General features: G+C 40.1%; 1 protein-coding gene and 1 long non-coding RNA gene across 14 annotated transcripts in view; one reads left to right on the top strand and one right to left on the bottom strand.

Annotated features, from left to right (window-relative positions):
- LOC149102704 (uncharacterized) overlaps positions 1–16911 on the bottom strand; it is a 234512-nt gene that overhangs the window by 103152 nt on the left and 114449 nt on the right. The gene's annotated exons all lie outside the window — the stretch shown is intronic.
- Positions 1–16911, top strand: part of LOC110043911 (uncharacterized) — a 222544-nt gene that overhangs the window by 204211 nt on the left and 1422 nt on the right. For 4 of the 11 annotated variants that reach the window (XM_089274071.1, XM_089274070.1, XM_089274072.1 and 1 more), the window contains one exon: positions 16470–16560. In XM_089274071.1, coding sequence (XP_089130197.1) covers positions 16470–16560 — 91 coding nt within the window. The other 7 variants (XM_089274075.1, XM_089274074.1, XM_089274076.1 and 4 more) reach the window with 6 other exon arrangements.

Raw genomic sequence — 16911 nt, 5'->3', positions numbered from 1 at the left:
GCAAACAGGCAGACTGTTTATAGTGTATGAAGTCAAAACCAAATCCCACAGCATATAGAGCGGAAATCTGGGAACGGATTGTTTACACCGGTTATTGTGACGTGAACACAACACGTGAATCGATCGAGCGTCAAACGAAATGCCATCAAACAAAAAAGAGATGTGCCGTATTAGAGCTCTGTCAACTAATATCTTGAGCATTGTTTTAAAGTACCTTGTGTGCCTACCTGGTGGTTGAGAGGCATCATAAAGCCTCGATAAACCCGTAAGTCATCAGCACGTTTTAAAGAATCAAAATGTGTTCTGAAACTTCGAAGGCAGCTGATATACCGTAATCGTGTTATCGGCGTTCGAAGTCAGATCGAGCCAGGTAGCAAAGTCCAAGAGCAGTTCTTGCCCAAGAAAAATACCCTCTGGTGAGTTGTGGCCCATTTGCCAAGCGTTGCTAGCGTCAAAGTTTGGAAAGCGAGAACTGGTTTTAGAGTGATAAAATTTGTCTTGTATCGACCGCCATGTCTTCCCGCGCACGAGGTGTAAAGACCCTTCCCGGCATGCATTGCGATTACGTTCTGCGGACGTTTCTCGAACTGTTAACTAGATTTAAACATAATAATGGCCAGCAAGTGGCGATCGATTGTAACAGATCTGTGATCCAGTTTGCGTTGATTTTATTTCAAATCGGCATGATTTGTAGTGTTTTGAGCTTCTGGGATCAGGGGACATGCAGATGTATGGAGACCCGTACGTTGCGCAGAAGGGTTAATCTGTTAATCTGTCAGCCCTATTTATAGAGCGTTTTCACGTGGAGTCATCAAATTCTTAAATCCAAAACTAAACAGCCGCCAAAGTTGTTGTCCTCATCAGGCATAAGAGGTACCAGCGCATTTTGAACTTGGAAGTTATGGCGGTGCGTGACATAAAGCTATTATCGCGTTTGTCGAAAACTATGTTTTATCTCGTGAGTTTTTAGCCATTGAAGACGTTGCCGTATTTGAAAAAGTGTTTATTGAAATGTTTATTTGTTTCATTTTATTTTTATTTACACCTTTTTTTGACCTGAAATCAACATTTTTGAGCTTATACGTTGCGTGAAATTACCATTTTCAGGAGCCCATCATGGGCTCCTACCATTTTGCTGTTTTCTAAGTGAAACCAACATCCTTGCCGTCACGCGTTAACGTCAAATTAACATTTTAACCTATTTAGACCTGAAATCAACATCATCGAGTTTATGCGCTGCGTAAAATTGACATTTTGCTGGTTTCTAAGTGAAACCAACATCCTTGCCGTCACGCGTCAACGTGAAATCAACATTTAAACCTTTTTTGACCTAAAAGCAACATTTTTGAGCTTATACGTTGCGTGGAATTGACATTTTGCTGGTTTCCAAGAGAAATCAACCTCCTTGCCGTCACGCGTTAACGTGAAATCAACATTTTAACCTATTTAGACCTGAAATCAACATCATTGAGCTTATGCGCTGCGTGAAATTGACATTTTGCTGGTTTCTAAGTGAAACCAACATCCTTGCCGTCACGCGTTAACGCGAAATCAACATTTTAACCTATTTAGACCTGAAATCAACATCATTGAGCTTATGCGCTGCGTGAAATTGACATTTTGCTGGTTTCTAAGTGAAACCAACATCCTTGCCGTCACGCGTTAACGTGAAATCAACATTTTAACCTATTTAGACCTGAAATCAACATCATTGAGCTTATGCGCTGCGTGAAATTGACATTTTGTTGGTCTCTAAGTGAAACCAACATCCTTGCCGTCACGCGTTAACGTGAAATCAACATTTTAACCTATTTAGACCTGAAATCAACATCATTGAGCTTATGCGCCGCGTAAAATTGACATTTTGCTGGTTTCTAAGTGAAACCAACATCCTTGCCGTCACGCGTTAACGCGAAATCAACATTTTAACCTATTTAGACCTGAAATCAACATCATTGAGCTTATGCGCTGCGTGAAATTGACATTTTGTTGGTCTCTAAGTGAAACCAACATCCTTGCCGTCACGCGTTAACGTGAAATCAACATTTTAACCTATTTAGACCTGAAATCAACATCATTGAGCTTATGCGCCGCGTAAAATTGACATTTTGCTGGTTTCTAAGTGAAACCAACATCCTTGCCGTCACGCGTTAACGTGAAATCAACATTTAAACCTTTTTTTGACCTAAAATCAACATTTTTGAGCTTATACGTTGCGTGAAATTGACATTTTGCTGCTTTCTAAGTGAGATCAAAGTCCCTGCGGTCGCGGCGGGCCGATCCTTTGTTATGATAAACCGAGGCGAGACTTCGACTTATAACAAAGGCTTGGCTTGGTTATTATAACAAAGGATCGGCTCTGTTTATCATAACAAAGGCCCGGCTTCGTTTATTTGCAGCCTCGGCGGGAAAAGGGCGTTAGGTATTTTAATAAAAAGTGAACTTTGTCGAAAACGCTCCAAATTTCGCATAGAGTTTTGTTTAGGTATGTTTAGCAATGTCCCGTAGTTTTTGCGCTAAACCTTGCTTCGTTTTCAGGATATTGCGTATGCAAAAAACCACTCGGTTTTCCTAGCGGCGTCTTTATAAAGCGAAGCAAAAACCAGCGGCAAAAATACAGGAACACGTTTTTCTATTACATTGAAGACCACATGCAAAAATTCAGCTAATTTGGAGCAAGAAAAAAGAAAAGCAACCAAAATCGTCACTTATCCCCTTTTATGACTAGCTTCTTCATATGGCTTTAGCTTGTGGTCGATATAACGCGCGCTCTGATTGGCTAAGAGCGAAATCTGAGCGGCATTATGCAGCTGTAATGCCCACGGGCCGATTACGGATTATACAAATTAGGAAGAGCCCGGCTCGGAAAATTCAAGCGCATTGAAAGGATGAAAGCCGATTAAAAACAGTGAGAGAAGTAAATGTAATTCCGAGTAGCTAAAAGTTTAGGGATTTTTCCTTAATAAAATTTATATAGAAGTTGTTTTTGACTTACCGGTAACCTTGGCGGGCACTAGTGAAAAACAATCAAGGTTTGCCGAGTGTTGAGTAAAGCTAAAATCACTAAGTGAAAAATACCATCAGCAGATGTGTCACGTATCCCGGAGCACAACACCACGAAGAAACTTATAAGTTATCATCTTAGTCACAACAATTACCGAAATATTGAACTCCGTTTCAGTTCTCATCAAATAGATTCCCTCGCTTCAACACAAGCAAGTGTAAATCAGCTTCCAGGATCATCAGATGTAACCAATCGGGTGGTTTCTGTCGGTAGCAGTGTTTCTGATACCTGCAGGAAGTTTTAGACGCTCACAGGGCTTGAAAAGTTCATTCATAAGTCCCAGAATGATGAAGGTCAAGATATGTTGTCGAAAGCGAATGCGAAGATCGAGTTATTCTGACCAGTGTATTCTGAAGCATTAGTATTTTCTTTCACCGAAAGACCGTTGGTTTGGACTATTTTGAAACACTTTCTGTCTTTTCTATATACGTTGACGTTTCGCCACAAAGATTGGAAAAACTCCCTCATCAAGTTGTGGCAACACGATACTAAAATACCTTTTTGAGGGCTGTGACAATCATTTTTCCCGTAAAGAAATATAGTGATAAAGTTCACTGACTGTGTAGTTTTGCCCTGGGTTTGAGATGATGAATGAATCCGTAAACGCGCGCATCGCCGGATGTAAATTGACGACTTCCGCTCGAATATTTTTTTCTTCTTTAATTCGTGAGCCATATAATAAACAACTTAATAACCTCGACCGTTCGGTCGTTACGGAAAAATCTCAAACCTCGGCCTACTGTATTGACCTTGCTATCGCTCGGTCAATACGGCAAGACCTCAGTTTGAGATTTTCCCGTAACGACCTCACTCTCGGTTATTAAGTAGTTAGTATTGTACAAGCAAACATTAGATACCTTTAGAGGGCATTATGAGTATGAGATATACAGTTGAACCTCTATTAAGTGGTCACACTTGGGGAAATGGGAGGTGGCCACTAAACAGGGGTTTGTTTACCTTGAATATTTTCAACATCGGGTTAGTTTCTTAGAGATCATGGAGTCACTTCAAGACAATCATAATAAACATGTGTTTGAATGTTTTAACATGCATTACTTTCTATTTTGGACTCTTATCTGCCATCACCTTTTCCAAAACAAAGTTAATTTAATATGTGTATTAAATTTTAGGTGGCTGTTAAATAGGGGCAAAGACAATAGAAACACCTTCATTGGGACAACCAAAAGGTACGTAGCCATGGCCGCGTAATATAGGTAGCCAGTTAATAGGGGTTTGATTTACAGTATTTTACTGGCAATAATTTCAGGACTTTGATAACTGGCGGCTTACTGTGATAGGTGGCTGCTTAATAAACGTTTGACTGTAATATGACTTTTGACTTCAGTGCAGTTACTTTTCCTGTTGCTGACCATTTGAATAGGGGAGACTGTACTGATATGAGATTGGAAGGAAACCTGATAATCATAAGTACTAGACTAGGTACTCATACTCAGATCTCAAGGTTTATATTCATATACACTGTATGGTCAGTCTAAAACGCAGACTGCAGGCAGCAGACTGCGGACTGGGGCTTAAATGCAGACTGAGGGTAAACTGAAGACTGCAGACCAGGGTTGAAATGAAGTCTACAGACGGCGATGATCAATCAAATCTTCATATCTTTCTCCACAGTTCAAATAGACGATCTTTCATATAATCACTTGTAATGATAAAACTGGTAACATAATTCAGGTAAATAGTGTACGGTCTGCATTCTGCATTTTATCCCCACTCTGCAGTCTGCAGTCCACAGTCTGCGTTTTACACTGCCTGATTATATCCCTTGTTATGGAGTAGTGAAGTTTTGTTGAATGCTTTATGGACTTCTTTTTATGTTGCATAACTGTAATGATTTGATTTAATGCCCTCCTTCCAGTAAGCACCCTCTGTCTAATAAGTGTTCTCCTTTGTGTTGTTTTTAATAAGCAGCCCTATTTTGATAAGTGTCCTTTTTACAAGTTAAAAGCCACCATACTAAAAGTAATATTCAAGACATCGCCATATGCTGTTTTGAGGAATGAATATGAAATCTAATCTATTCCATTAAAAATGAACTAGTTTAAGTTAAAAGAAATAGTAATAGACAATGCATGATTATTGTACTGGTACTATGGTACAATGATACTGTTATTCTACAGCTTTAGAATGATAAAAATAAAATTCAGTATGGCATTCTTGATTTCAGATCATTACTGTTTGCAGTAAGTTTGATAGAAGTGGAGGAAGACAATGTATACCCTCTTGAAGTAGGTAATTTTAAAATGATTGTATTTAATTGTAGCCTCTTTAATGTTCTTTGGTGCCAAAAACCTTGCTGGAATAGTGAGGTCAACATGAGGAGGCCAAGGTTTGAGATTTTCCCGTAAAGACATCACCTTTGAGGTTAATAAGTTGTTTATTATATCTATGGCCTTTTGCTTTTTTTTCAAGCCTGTAATCAGCCTGTGGGCATTACTAGAATGAGCCAATCAGGTAAAAGGTGAAGGATGCGGACAACCCAAGAGGTCAATCAGGCCAGAGCTTATCCCAGTTACTGTAGCATGAAGCAAAAAGGAATATTTCTACACTCCCCTCGATGGGATGCTAGTCCCTCACACAGTTACCCCCAGCATTAAATTCACTGCTACCCATTTTTACACCTGGGTGGAGAGAGGCACTTTGAGGGCAAAGTGTCCCTCCCAAGAACATAATACAATGTCCCCGGCCAGGGCTCGAACCTGGACCGAGTTGAGGGCACTTACCATGGGGTCACCATGCCTTCACTAGCCAATCAGAATGTTTGTTATATTGGCTACAAACACAAGCCACATAAAAATTGGTTATAGTAAACTATCTCCTAACCTCTCGCCTCTTCCTGTCTCCTCTCCTCCCTCCTTCATGGCATCCCATATTCTCTCCCCCCAATATAAACCTTGCAACAGTGAATCTCAGCATGAGTTATTGACAAGAAGCAGGGTTTGTTTGTCATATAGGATCAGAGGGATTCTTATTTGCTGGAACAGACACTATTGATTGCCGGAAAAACTTTTGTTGCAGATGAAATCAGATCTTAAGTTAAACAGCACAGTACATGTGTAGTTAAAAACAAACCATGCAAATGACACTGAAGCCAGCTCAAATTCTGGTCCTGCAGTTGGATCTCACCTTGATATTATTATAACTTCTCGTCCCAGAGGTAAGACCTATCACTTGTATCAACCCAGTCTCCACATATCAGTTCTCCCCCAATACATATGTCTCCTTCTGTTATTTATTCATATATAGATTTAGACAAGCCTAAAAAAGGAGCTCCTGCGCCGGGTTGTTCAAAGCCTGATTAAGCTAACCCAGGATAAGTGTTGTGAGTTTTGTAACTCTGCTGTGATGTTTTCTGTCTGAGTGTGGTGTGGCCTTCTGTTTTGAGTTTGAATAATCTGAAAATACACAAACCAAAAGCAGTGAAAAACTTTTGTACACAAGACAAATTTATACTTTAGTAAACTTTTAATCCTGGGCTAGCATTAACCGGTCTTTGGACAACCCTGCCCAGCTGTTTACAACAACTGAGGTTAACCTGACATGAGCCCATGATCCAATTGAAAACCAGCACTTGCTCAGCAGTCAACTTCAAAAACACTTGACCTTCATAAGCTCTAAACTTGAGCTGGCGATATGGTCATGTGATACTGGTCAGCAGATGCCTTCTTTTGACGGGTGTCAATTGACCATAACAGGGATGTCCAATATCAAAGAAGGACGTTATACACGTAAACCAAGGCTGCATGTCTCTGTCAACCTATTAGCTGGAGTATGGCCACTATCTTGCAGGACCCTGTTGCTGTCAACATTGTGTCGCCATTGCCATTGTTCGTACGTGTCCACAAGCAATACCGCTAGCCATGATAACCATGAGAAAATCAATTCATGGGTTTCTTTTTCTTTCCTATGTGAGTATGGGGCTCCTCTTGGTGACCCTTTGGGCAGCCAGAGCTCTGCTATAAAAGTTAAAAACCCATCCCAAGATGTAAGGCTAGTTATGAAACCTTTTCCAGATACATGTATAAACTCTCTCTCCAGATGTTGGCCCCATCCCCTTATATGAAAAAAAAATATGTAAGTTTTCTTACCAGATTTAAGCCCTGTTACTAGATGTTGGCTCTCTGCAGGGTCCGAAATTGCGCTTTCCTGGTCGCCAATGCGACTAAAAATTTTGCACTGGCGACCAGAATTTCACAACTGGTTGCCAGCGGGAGATTAACTATTTCATGCCGGCAGGTTTCTTTCACAGGTCACAGGTCACAGGTCACAGGTCACCAAAAATATGCCAAAACGTCATAAAACAGATGCATACGAGTGCGTCCTAAGTGCAACTATAAGAGCTCTTTTTTGAAAAAAAAATACGTAGGGGAAATCAGTTGTAGCACTGAAATAAAAAAAAATTGATCCACAGAAAGCCAAGACTTATTTCTGTTGAAAATATAAATTGTTTGTAGCCTTTCAATATAATATGAAAATGAAAGAGGCTTACACTGATCCGTGAATTATGCATTTACTTAGCGTGATTTGTGAACCAATGACTTTTGCAGGAATAATTCACTTTTTTTGGAGATTTTATCGTCATTAAAGCACGTAAACTACACCAAACTAGATGTAAAACCTGCCCATTCCATGTGACTGAGAACTAACCACAGCGACAGTGAACCAGGAGGACCTAGAATCTAGTCTGTCACGATGTGTCACACATGCACACAGCATTTCGATGCATCAAAATGGAGGGTTCTGTATGTTTTGCGAAACATGGATAGAATTTGTATTTTTATGTAACACATGATTTAGCCTTTGCATTTTTACGTGAAAAGTGATTTTTTTCTGTTAACGTGAAGCTGTTTTCGAATTTTTTGTGATGCGTGAAGAGGCCGATTACAATGCGTGAAATTGTTTTCAGAGTAGGTATAGGGGACCCTCTTGTTTCTGTTTAGTACATACTCGTTGTAAAGATTTCAAAATAATGTAGAAATAAAACAGTTCAATTTACTATCATAATGAATTTTCTTATTAAGATAAAATATATTAACACTACATGTCTGAAAGCTACATTTCAACCCATTTTGTACATATACCACCCCTAGAAATTTTTTCATTAAAATTATAGAGTAAAACATTTTTAGTTAGGGTTTATTGCATGGAAACTTTGATAAACCTCTCGGGAATCTCAGTAATTGTTACATCGCGAAATTTACTGAGTGTTTTGATTGTGACCTGTGACCTGTGACCTGTGAAAGAAACCTGCCGATTTCATGCCACGATAATTACACAAACAATAGCTTTGATTTTCAGCCAAATTGATTGAAATAAAATTCAAAGCCGCCCGCCAGTTGATCACTTCCTTTTTACCTTTCCGCTGCTTTTGAAGTATAAAACCGATTTTCCTGTTGTCATAAATTTACCACAACGTCTGACAGCGACGATCAGTGCAAAGCTTCGCTGCCATGTTTTTGCAGCGGTTTCCCATAACATATGTATTGCGGGCGCGAGAGGCCACGTGCGTTCTTTCGCCATGAATATTTATCCAGGCGATGTGGTGTCCAAAGATGTTCTGAAATCTTTTCGTAATTTATGACAAGGTGGAGACGGAACATCCGCAAAGAAATTAGATGAAGATTTAGATATTCTCTGGGCGTCAAAAGGTGGAAATGTAGATCTGTCAAAGTGGTCAAAAGATGATTTCAGCACTGGTTTGATTCCTGATTACATCGATTGCAAATATTTTGCCGGCAAGCAGGTGGTGACCAAAAATTTTGGTTTGTGTTTCGCTGCAAAGGAAAACTTTTATTGACACTTTTTGGTGACCACATTTTTCCATTTTGCGACTGAAAAAAAATTCAGTCGCCAGTTGGCGCCTGCCGAAAAAAGTTAATTTCGGACCCTGAGTCTCTTCTCAGGTATTAGTTCTCTCCAGAATGAGATGTTGGCCCTATTCCAAGATTTATCCCTCTGTCCAAACGTCGTCCCTCTTCTTACATATTAGCTATCTCACAACATATTGGCCCTCTTCAAATATAAGCCCCTTCTCCAGATGTTGTCCCTCTCTTTGCATATAAGCCATCTCATGATATATTGGCCCTCTTTGAATATAAGCCCCTTCTCCAGATGCTGTCCGTCTTTGTGCATATAAGCCATCTCATGACATATTGGCCTTCTTCGAATATAAGCTTCTTCTCCAGATGTTGTCCCTCTCTTTGCATATAAGCCATCTCATGACATATTGGCCCTCTTCGAATATAAGCCCTTTCTCCAGATGTTGTCCCTCTCTTTGCATATAAGCCATCTCATGACATATTGGCCCTCTTCGAATATAAGCCCTTTCTCCAGATGTTGTCCCTCTCTTTGCATATAAGCCATCTCATGACATATGGGCCCTCTTCGAATATAAGCCCCTTCTCCAGATGTTGTCCCTCTCTTTGCATATAAGCCATCTCATGACATATTGGCCCTCTTCGAATATAAGCCCCTTCTCCAGATGTTGTCCCTCTCTTTGCATATATGTCATCTCACAACATATTGGCCTTCTTTGAATATAAGCTCCTTCTCCAGATGTTGTCCCTATTTTTGCATATGAGCCATCTCATGACATTGGCCTCTTCTCAGATACAAGCCCATTCTCCAAATGTTGTCCCTCCTCTTACATGTAAGCCATCTCTCAACATATTGGCCTTCTTCGAATGTAAGCCTTTTCTCCAGATGTTGTCCCTATATTTACATATAAGCCATCTCATGATATTAGCCCTCTTCTCAGATACAAGCCCATTCTCCAAATGTTGTCCCTCTTCTTACATATAAGCCATCTCACAACATATTTTCTCTCTTCTTAGATATACATGTAAGCCCCTTCTCCAGATGTCATCCTTTTTCCTACATGTAAGCCATCTCCGGACATGTTGGCCCTCTCTCCAGATACTGGCCCTTTTCTAAGATATTCTGTAGGCCTTCTAACCACATGTGGGCCCTCCCATCAGATGAGACAGTTCTGCAGATGTCGGTTCTCTTTGATGAAACACATACAGTTGTATGAATTCTCTCTCCATATGTTGACCCTCCTTGAGGTATGATCCTCTCTCCCAATGTTGTCCTCTTTTAAGGTGTAAATCTTATCTCTGCATTTTGATGTACTTCTTGCAGGTGAATCCTCTCTTCTCAGATTTAAGCTATCTCCCCATGCTGGAGGGAAACGCTAAGCTTTGAGGAACAGATAATGTTCAAGGAAAAATATCCGAGCAAATTTTTAAATCAAATAGGGACTCAAGTGTTTGGTATTCCTCAAATATATTTTGCATCCCTGGATATAACCCTGCTCCTAGAGGAAAGCCCTTTCCCTAGACATAAGCCCTCTCCTCCTAGATGTAAGCCCTCTCTAGGAACATAAAGTTAAAATAAAATAAAGTTAATATTCTCCCTGGATATATGTCCCCTCCCATGATATAAGATATATAAGATGTGGATCTGCTTTGGTTGTAACTGTGTAAGAAATTTTGCCATGCTCATAAAAAGGCATTACAAACAAAAGTGTCAGTTGTGGTATGCTGTTAATAAGTCTTTTGCAAAAAAAAATTAGCTAGCTATTCAATCAGAACGCATTAGAAACCTTTACTGCCCGTCATCCAGTCAGATGACAAAAAATCCAGCTATTTGATGACAGCGCATGCATATAATTGAAATGTTATAATCTTGGCACAAGTGTATCCCGTGATGTTAAATTCACGAACCCAGCTTTGAAGGATGTAAATCATGGAACAGACAATTACAAATTTGTTTTGTCTACTGAAAGGCAGATTTTGTTAGTGACGGTCATAAAAATGGTAACTTGGCATTGATTATTAATTTCCGCTTTAGAACTGTTTATTTAAAATTAGTTTCTTGTCAGTTGAACTGCTGCTGTGCAGCCTAAACAATAGCAGAAATTTTTGCGATGGACAATTTTGCATCTTATTTGTGTTATTTTTGGTCTTTTATTTTAAAATGGCAACTGGTATGAAATTTGAGGGATCAGATGAGGGTAAAGCATTTTTTGTTTCAATTTTTTGTTCTTGTTTAGGTGTCAACAATGAGCAGCTTCAAAGGTTGAGAAGATGGCTTTCATAAGTTCTTCTAACATTTTCATGTTAAGACGAGGGGCAAACTCAGTAAGTTATGCTGTTAACAAGTTTAATGTAGATTTGATTATTTGAGGTATACTTTATGTTACTTCGTTGATATCAACATATTTATTAACTAACTTAAGTTTATTAAAATTAAAATCTGTGACAAAATCGCTAAGGCAGAATCAGTTAATGGGACAAAAATAAACAATGTTTCCAACTGTTGAGAAAGATTGAGTAATTATCAATGCAGATTTTGATTCAGATGTTAAGATACGATGTGGCATTAGCAGTAGCAAGGGACTTGCTCCTTCAAAGATGTGTTAGCCAGCCAAGGTTTTGCTGGCTGAGAAAACCAGAGGCGCCTCACCCTCATTAACTAACCCTATGCTAGAAATTGGTTATAATCTGCGGGTTGTACTCACAACACCCTTCCTACCACTTAAGGTGTAAAAATAGCCCTAACCCTCCCCACCCCCTCCCCCCAAGTGTGCTTAGTTGTCATGTGTCTACTGGCTGGGAAATATTGACAGGAAAGTTTTCTAAGAAGAGGAGACATCTCTGTTTGGAAAAGTTAAGCCAGGCGCAAGTTAGCCCAAGCGAAAGCTAAAATCAAAACAGTTCAAAATAGTAATTGAGCTGTATTGAACTATCTGCATGATTCAACTGATTCAGTTGATCTTGAGCAAGCGTTGGTGCTGATCCGCCAACTGAGAAGAAAACGCTTTGTTCAAATAATGTTGTTACCTTCCACAGAGGTAAAAAATAGGTCCGCAATGCGAACTTGTGTGGGATTTCAATCAAATAAGAGTTGTTGCACTGTGGATAAATCAGAGAAATTGTAGCTTTACAGTGAATATTTATACGTGTTGTCGTTTTGTAGTGATGAACGTCGAGTAAAGATACCGTAGAGTCCTGGTAATAAGATCCCAAGCTGCAGACGAAAAAACGGTTACAGGAGAAATATGTTCGGACCTTAGTTTCCAGGAAATTTGCTCCCTTAGGGTTCGGTTACACGGAACTCTTTGTCGTGGTAAATAACCCTTTTACCACGAGATACTGCATTTAGTGAGCATGTCCAATATTTCCGGAGGTAAATTTCCTGTGGTTAATACCCATGGATACATAAAAAAGATCACGTGCAGCGCCCTTGACATTTAATGTAGTAAGTTGCATTGGTGTTTTGATGTCCAAGGTATTACGAGCAAATCACGTTTCTCCGTTTGTCATTAATATGTAACCGAAAAGGGTAAAATGGTTTTCCTCCGTGCGCTATTTTTGTTACCTTGGCAAAATCCCGTGTAACCGTTGTGTCACAACGTGTACTAAAACCCAGGAAAAAAAAACAAAAAACAAAAAACAAAAGTCAGCGGACATATATATATCGCCTCAAGTTATTAGTGGGGCGGGGTCATTGAAAGAGTCATTGAAGTAAACACATTTTGTAGGTTAGGCTTGTTTTTCGCAGCAGGGGCGAAAACAGATGACATCGAAAAGCAAGTGAACAAGAGAAGATTTAGTTTTCGGTTGCGATTCTGGACCGTGCAATCAACAATAACGTGGCCTGTTTCGTCGGGATGCCATATGACGTGCTACATAACTGGGTCAATTAATGTTCACGAACACAACTTTTGAATCGCGTTGGCTTGGGATGTTTACTGTGGGAACAGCTTTATTTCATTAGTTCCAGTGGAGACAAATAGTTCAGTTAGCCTCAGCTCTTACGCAGACGCTTTGCTCTCGTGGACAAACAAATAAATAAATAAATATCGCTGGCGTTGACAAAGTGTGGGAAATCCCACACAAAAACCAAAGTTGTTCAACGTAATGACGAAAAATGTTCAACGTTATATTCATTCGCTTCACCAGAATACAGGTAAGCACCATTTAAAACTTCAGCATCAGTAAAAATAGGTCCGCTATGCGTGTATGTGGAACGACGTTAATTATACTTCACTCGCGTTTTGTTTGGTTGCCATAGCGATCGGGATCCGAATTCGGCCACTGTTGGTTGAAATTGCTATTTCATATGTGAATTTTCATAATAACCCATCAAGAGCAGTTTGTAGACCGGAGTATCACATTGTGTTTTAGATCTTCACAACTGTTTGCAGGAAAGCTTCTCTGAGCTTTTACATCTTAACTGCACCCATAATTCAAGTTCAATGTCATACAAAGTCATATTAAGGAATAGAAGGGATTTGGTACTTTTCCTGCAGTATGGCCGGTGACCCTCTTTTCATACAACGCTTCCCTTTTTACTCAGAAACGACGTTTTCTAAGTGTAGGTAGGACATTGATTTCCACTCCTTCGCTCGCTCCTGCTTTCCGACTTCGATTCATGTTAACTTTTTGATGAATCCGCTGACCAGAAGCAGGAGATTAAGCTTTCTTAGTCGCCTGCGTTTCAAAGTCCGTAGTGGTGAAATTTTTTTCAAATCGTTGAGACGATTGAAAGTATGTTTTATTGGATGTTTTTTTGGACTTAAGCATAGAGAACTTCAACCCCATCTCCACCGTGAAATTAATTCTCGTAGTACTGAAATACTGAAATTTCCATAATCTCACTGGTCAGCCAGTTAATGGAGGTTGAAAAAGCGGTCGGCTGTACACAGGCCCAGTAGACTGATCATATCGATTGACGGGACACAGGTAACAAACACATTATTCGGTTGTAAAGACAGATGGTCATGGCTTTTTTTTGCCATGAGAGGATGGTCGATCATCAAATTCAGGGCGTGAGAAAATATTTTTGTCGGGCCAGCATATTTTGAGTTTAAAATCGAAATGATTCAAGCTTTATTTACAGGACGAATTGCTAGATGATCAAAACCTTCACGTTATTTAAAGCCAGGAAACGGGAAGAACCGTCGGGAAATAGTTTATCGTTATAGAAGCGTGCATTAATCAAAAAGAGAGAGAGAGAGAGAGAGAGAGAGAGAGAGGAAACTTTGAAAGAAAAAATATATACAAAAGCGAATAAGGCTCGGAAGGCAAGCTCCATACTCACTGCGCCACGACAACATATCTTGGGTAGTTTTGAGTATCAGGAGTGATTATTAACTGGGTAGGAATTGAACCGCTGATTTATGTAACCCTCGGATTTTGCACTGTAAAATTGATATAAAAAATTGTCGCACACGGGAGATTTTGTCAATTTATTTCATTTTTTTTTATGAAGGAAAAAATAATTTTACGCCAGGACCGAGAGTCGAACTGACGACCCTCGATGTTCGGAGTGAGAGGCGGGCACCAAACCATTGCGCCAACTTGACTTGACACAGATTTGCACCGAGAACTTGACTAGATATGTGTACCAGTGGCCCGCACTATGGTCAGCGTGACGTACCTAAGCAGCGCACACGATGTTACTTTTGTAGTGAATGGGTTTTTGGTGAACTTTGTCTGACGAAAGATATAAAGTAAAAGTTGTGATCCTCGGCTTTGAAGTATGTAAAACGTGGAACAAGCAAGGAATTATTAATTTGTCATGCTTACAGTTAACGCAACCATCTTTAACAAATAAAGAAACCTAAGCTTTGTATTGCACAATGATAAAACACGACGGGCATACACCTTATTCCAAAATGGCCGCCATTTAACTATTCTTTTGTTTTGTTGCAAATTAGCCCTTGTTGCCTCGTTCTTAAACTCGAAATTCAAAAGAATATTTTCCCTTTAAACGAGGCAACAAGGGGTAATTTGCAAGTAAACAAAAGAGCACTAAAATGACGGCCATTTTGGAATAAGGTGTATTTGAGAACACGAGGGAATGTAGAAAACACGAGCCGCAGGTGAGTGTTTCCTGCATTTCTCGAATGTTCTCAAATGTCCGGAGTGTTTTATTACAGTGTAATACACACCCTGGGGTGTAAAGTCCAGCTCCACGTCTCTGTCGTACACCCTGGGCAACGTCCTAAAGTAGGGGAGCGCCAGTCAGGTTGAAGTACGGTGGGGAAGCCTCATTCCTCAGGGCCGCTACGGTAACCGTGAAGGCCTGACTGGAACCCTGAAACGGGGCGGCTAACGAAGCTACCCTACGTGGTGGTTCATTGGGTTACTGAAACCCAAACTATGGAAAACTTTGCCGGGTCTCTATTACCAGTAGAGATCGAGCAGAGATCGTTAAAACCGAATTATGACCATAAGGTGAGAACGAGAATGAAGCGAAGCCCGCGGATGAAGCTGTTCTCTCCGAAATTCAGAACCTGGATAGGACAATGGAATGTGCGAACTCTATACGAGTCTGGAAAGGTAGCTCAACTGGCCGCAGAGATGGGACGTTATAGACTGGAAATCTTGGGAGTCAGCGAAGCTAGGTGGAACCAATTCGAGGAAACTGAGTTGATCAGGAAAGCGCAATCGACATTGTCAATGCTTATGCCTGTGTGGAAGGAAAAATATATCAGATTGCAAACGAAGCTCAGGATTTTCAATACAAACGTGAAGTCTGCCCCTCTGTATGGTTCGGAAACTACTGACCAAGAAATTGCAAACCTTTATCAACAAGTGTTTACGGAAGATCCTGAACATCCGCTGGCCAGAGGTCATTTCAAACGAAGAACTATGGGAAAGGACACAACAAATACGTATAGAAGAAAGCATTATGAGAAGAAAATGGAAATGGATCGGGCATACGCTACGGAAGCCTGAGAATAATATCACCCGTTGCGCTTTCGAGTGGAACCCTCAGGGGTCTAGAAGAAGAGGTCGCCCAAAGCAATCCTGGAGGCGAAGTGTGATAGCTGAGCTCGCCAAGAATAAGTTCACGTGGATAGAGGCAAAGCGAACTGCCAGTAATAGAGTTAGGTGGAGATCCATGGTTGACGCCCTATGCTCCCCTTTAGGAGCGAAGATGGCCTAATCAAAATACACACCCTAGGTTTCTTCATTTGCTTTATGATATAGGGGTAATGCGGTGAAAAACAATAAAACACGCTTTTTCTATGTTTTATACTCTGACAAAACATGGGTTTTTGACCAATCAGAGCGCGCGCAGGGTCCTATTCATATAAAAATGATAATAAAATATAATTTTATCACTGTTGGTCGTATAGAAGGTAAAGACGGAGCTGATTGTTTGCGTTTTGGAAAATATCGTTTTATTTAGTTTATTGCGTTGTTGCAGAAAAGAAAACATTATAGATGTGTTTCCCGCAGACAGTGAACTTCGCAATTTGCATCTTGTGTTTCTTCTTGCCCTTTAATTTTACTTTAAACGGAAAGTTAACAGATAAGGTAAGGTTAACGGATAAGATTAATCACTTTTTCTCGCTGTTTGTTTTTATTAGGTATCAACAGCGAGCTGCTTCAAAGTTTGTGGGCTTTCGAAGACATCACGCACGCTATCAACAGTTCTGTAAACGTGATGGGCAAACTCGGGTAAGTGGTATTGTTTACATATTTACTATGAATTTGATTAATTGAGCCATGCTTAATATCAAGGCATTCAACTAACCCAAGTTTACGAGGATTTAGAGACGTTTAGGTACAGAACTAGACAGATTCTAACTGGTTGAGGCCTTTCGTTGTAAGTTGAATTGGGCGGAAACTTGAATAGACGTCAACAGTGATTTTTAAACCTGAATAAAGGGATAAAGTCGTGCCCGTTTAGGGACAACCACTCGCACATGAAAAATAGCCTTTCCGAGAAATCGCGCTATGAAAGTGTGAAAGTTCAAGTGCGAAAACGTGAATAGAGATAAAAGCAATCTCACTACGATCCGTTTTGAA

The sequence above is a fragment of the Orbicella faveolata genome, unplaced genomic scaffold (assembly GCF_042242905.1).
Source record: "Orbicella faveolata isolate gen_17 unplaced genomic scaffold, um_ofav_v1 contig_35, whole genome shotgun sequence".
NCBI classification, from domain to species: Eukaryota; Metazoa; Cnidaria; class Anthozoa; order Scleractinia; family Merulinidae; genus Orbicella; species Orbicella faveolata.
The sequence above is the reverse complement of the archived record's forward strand: the minus strand, read 5'-3'. Positions and strand labels throughout refer to the sequence as shown.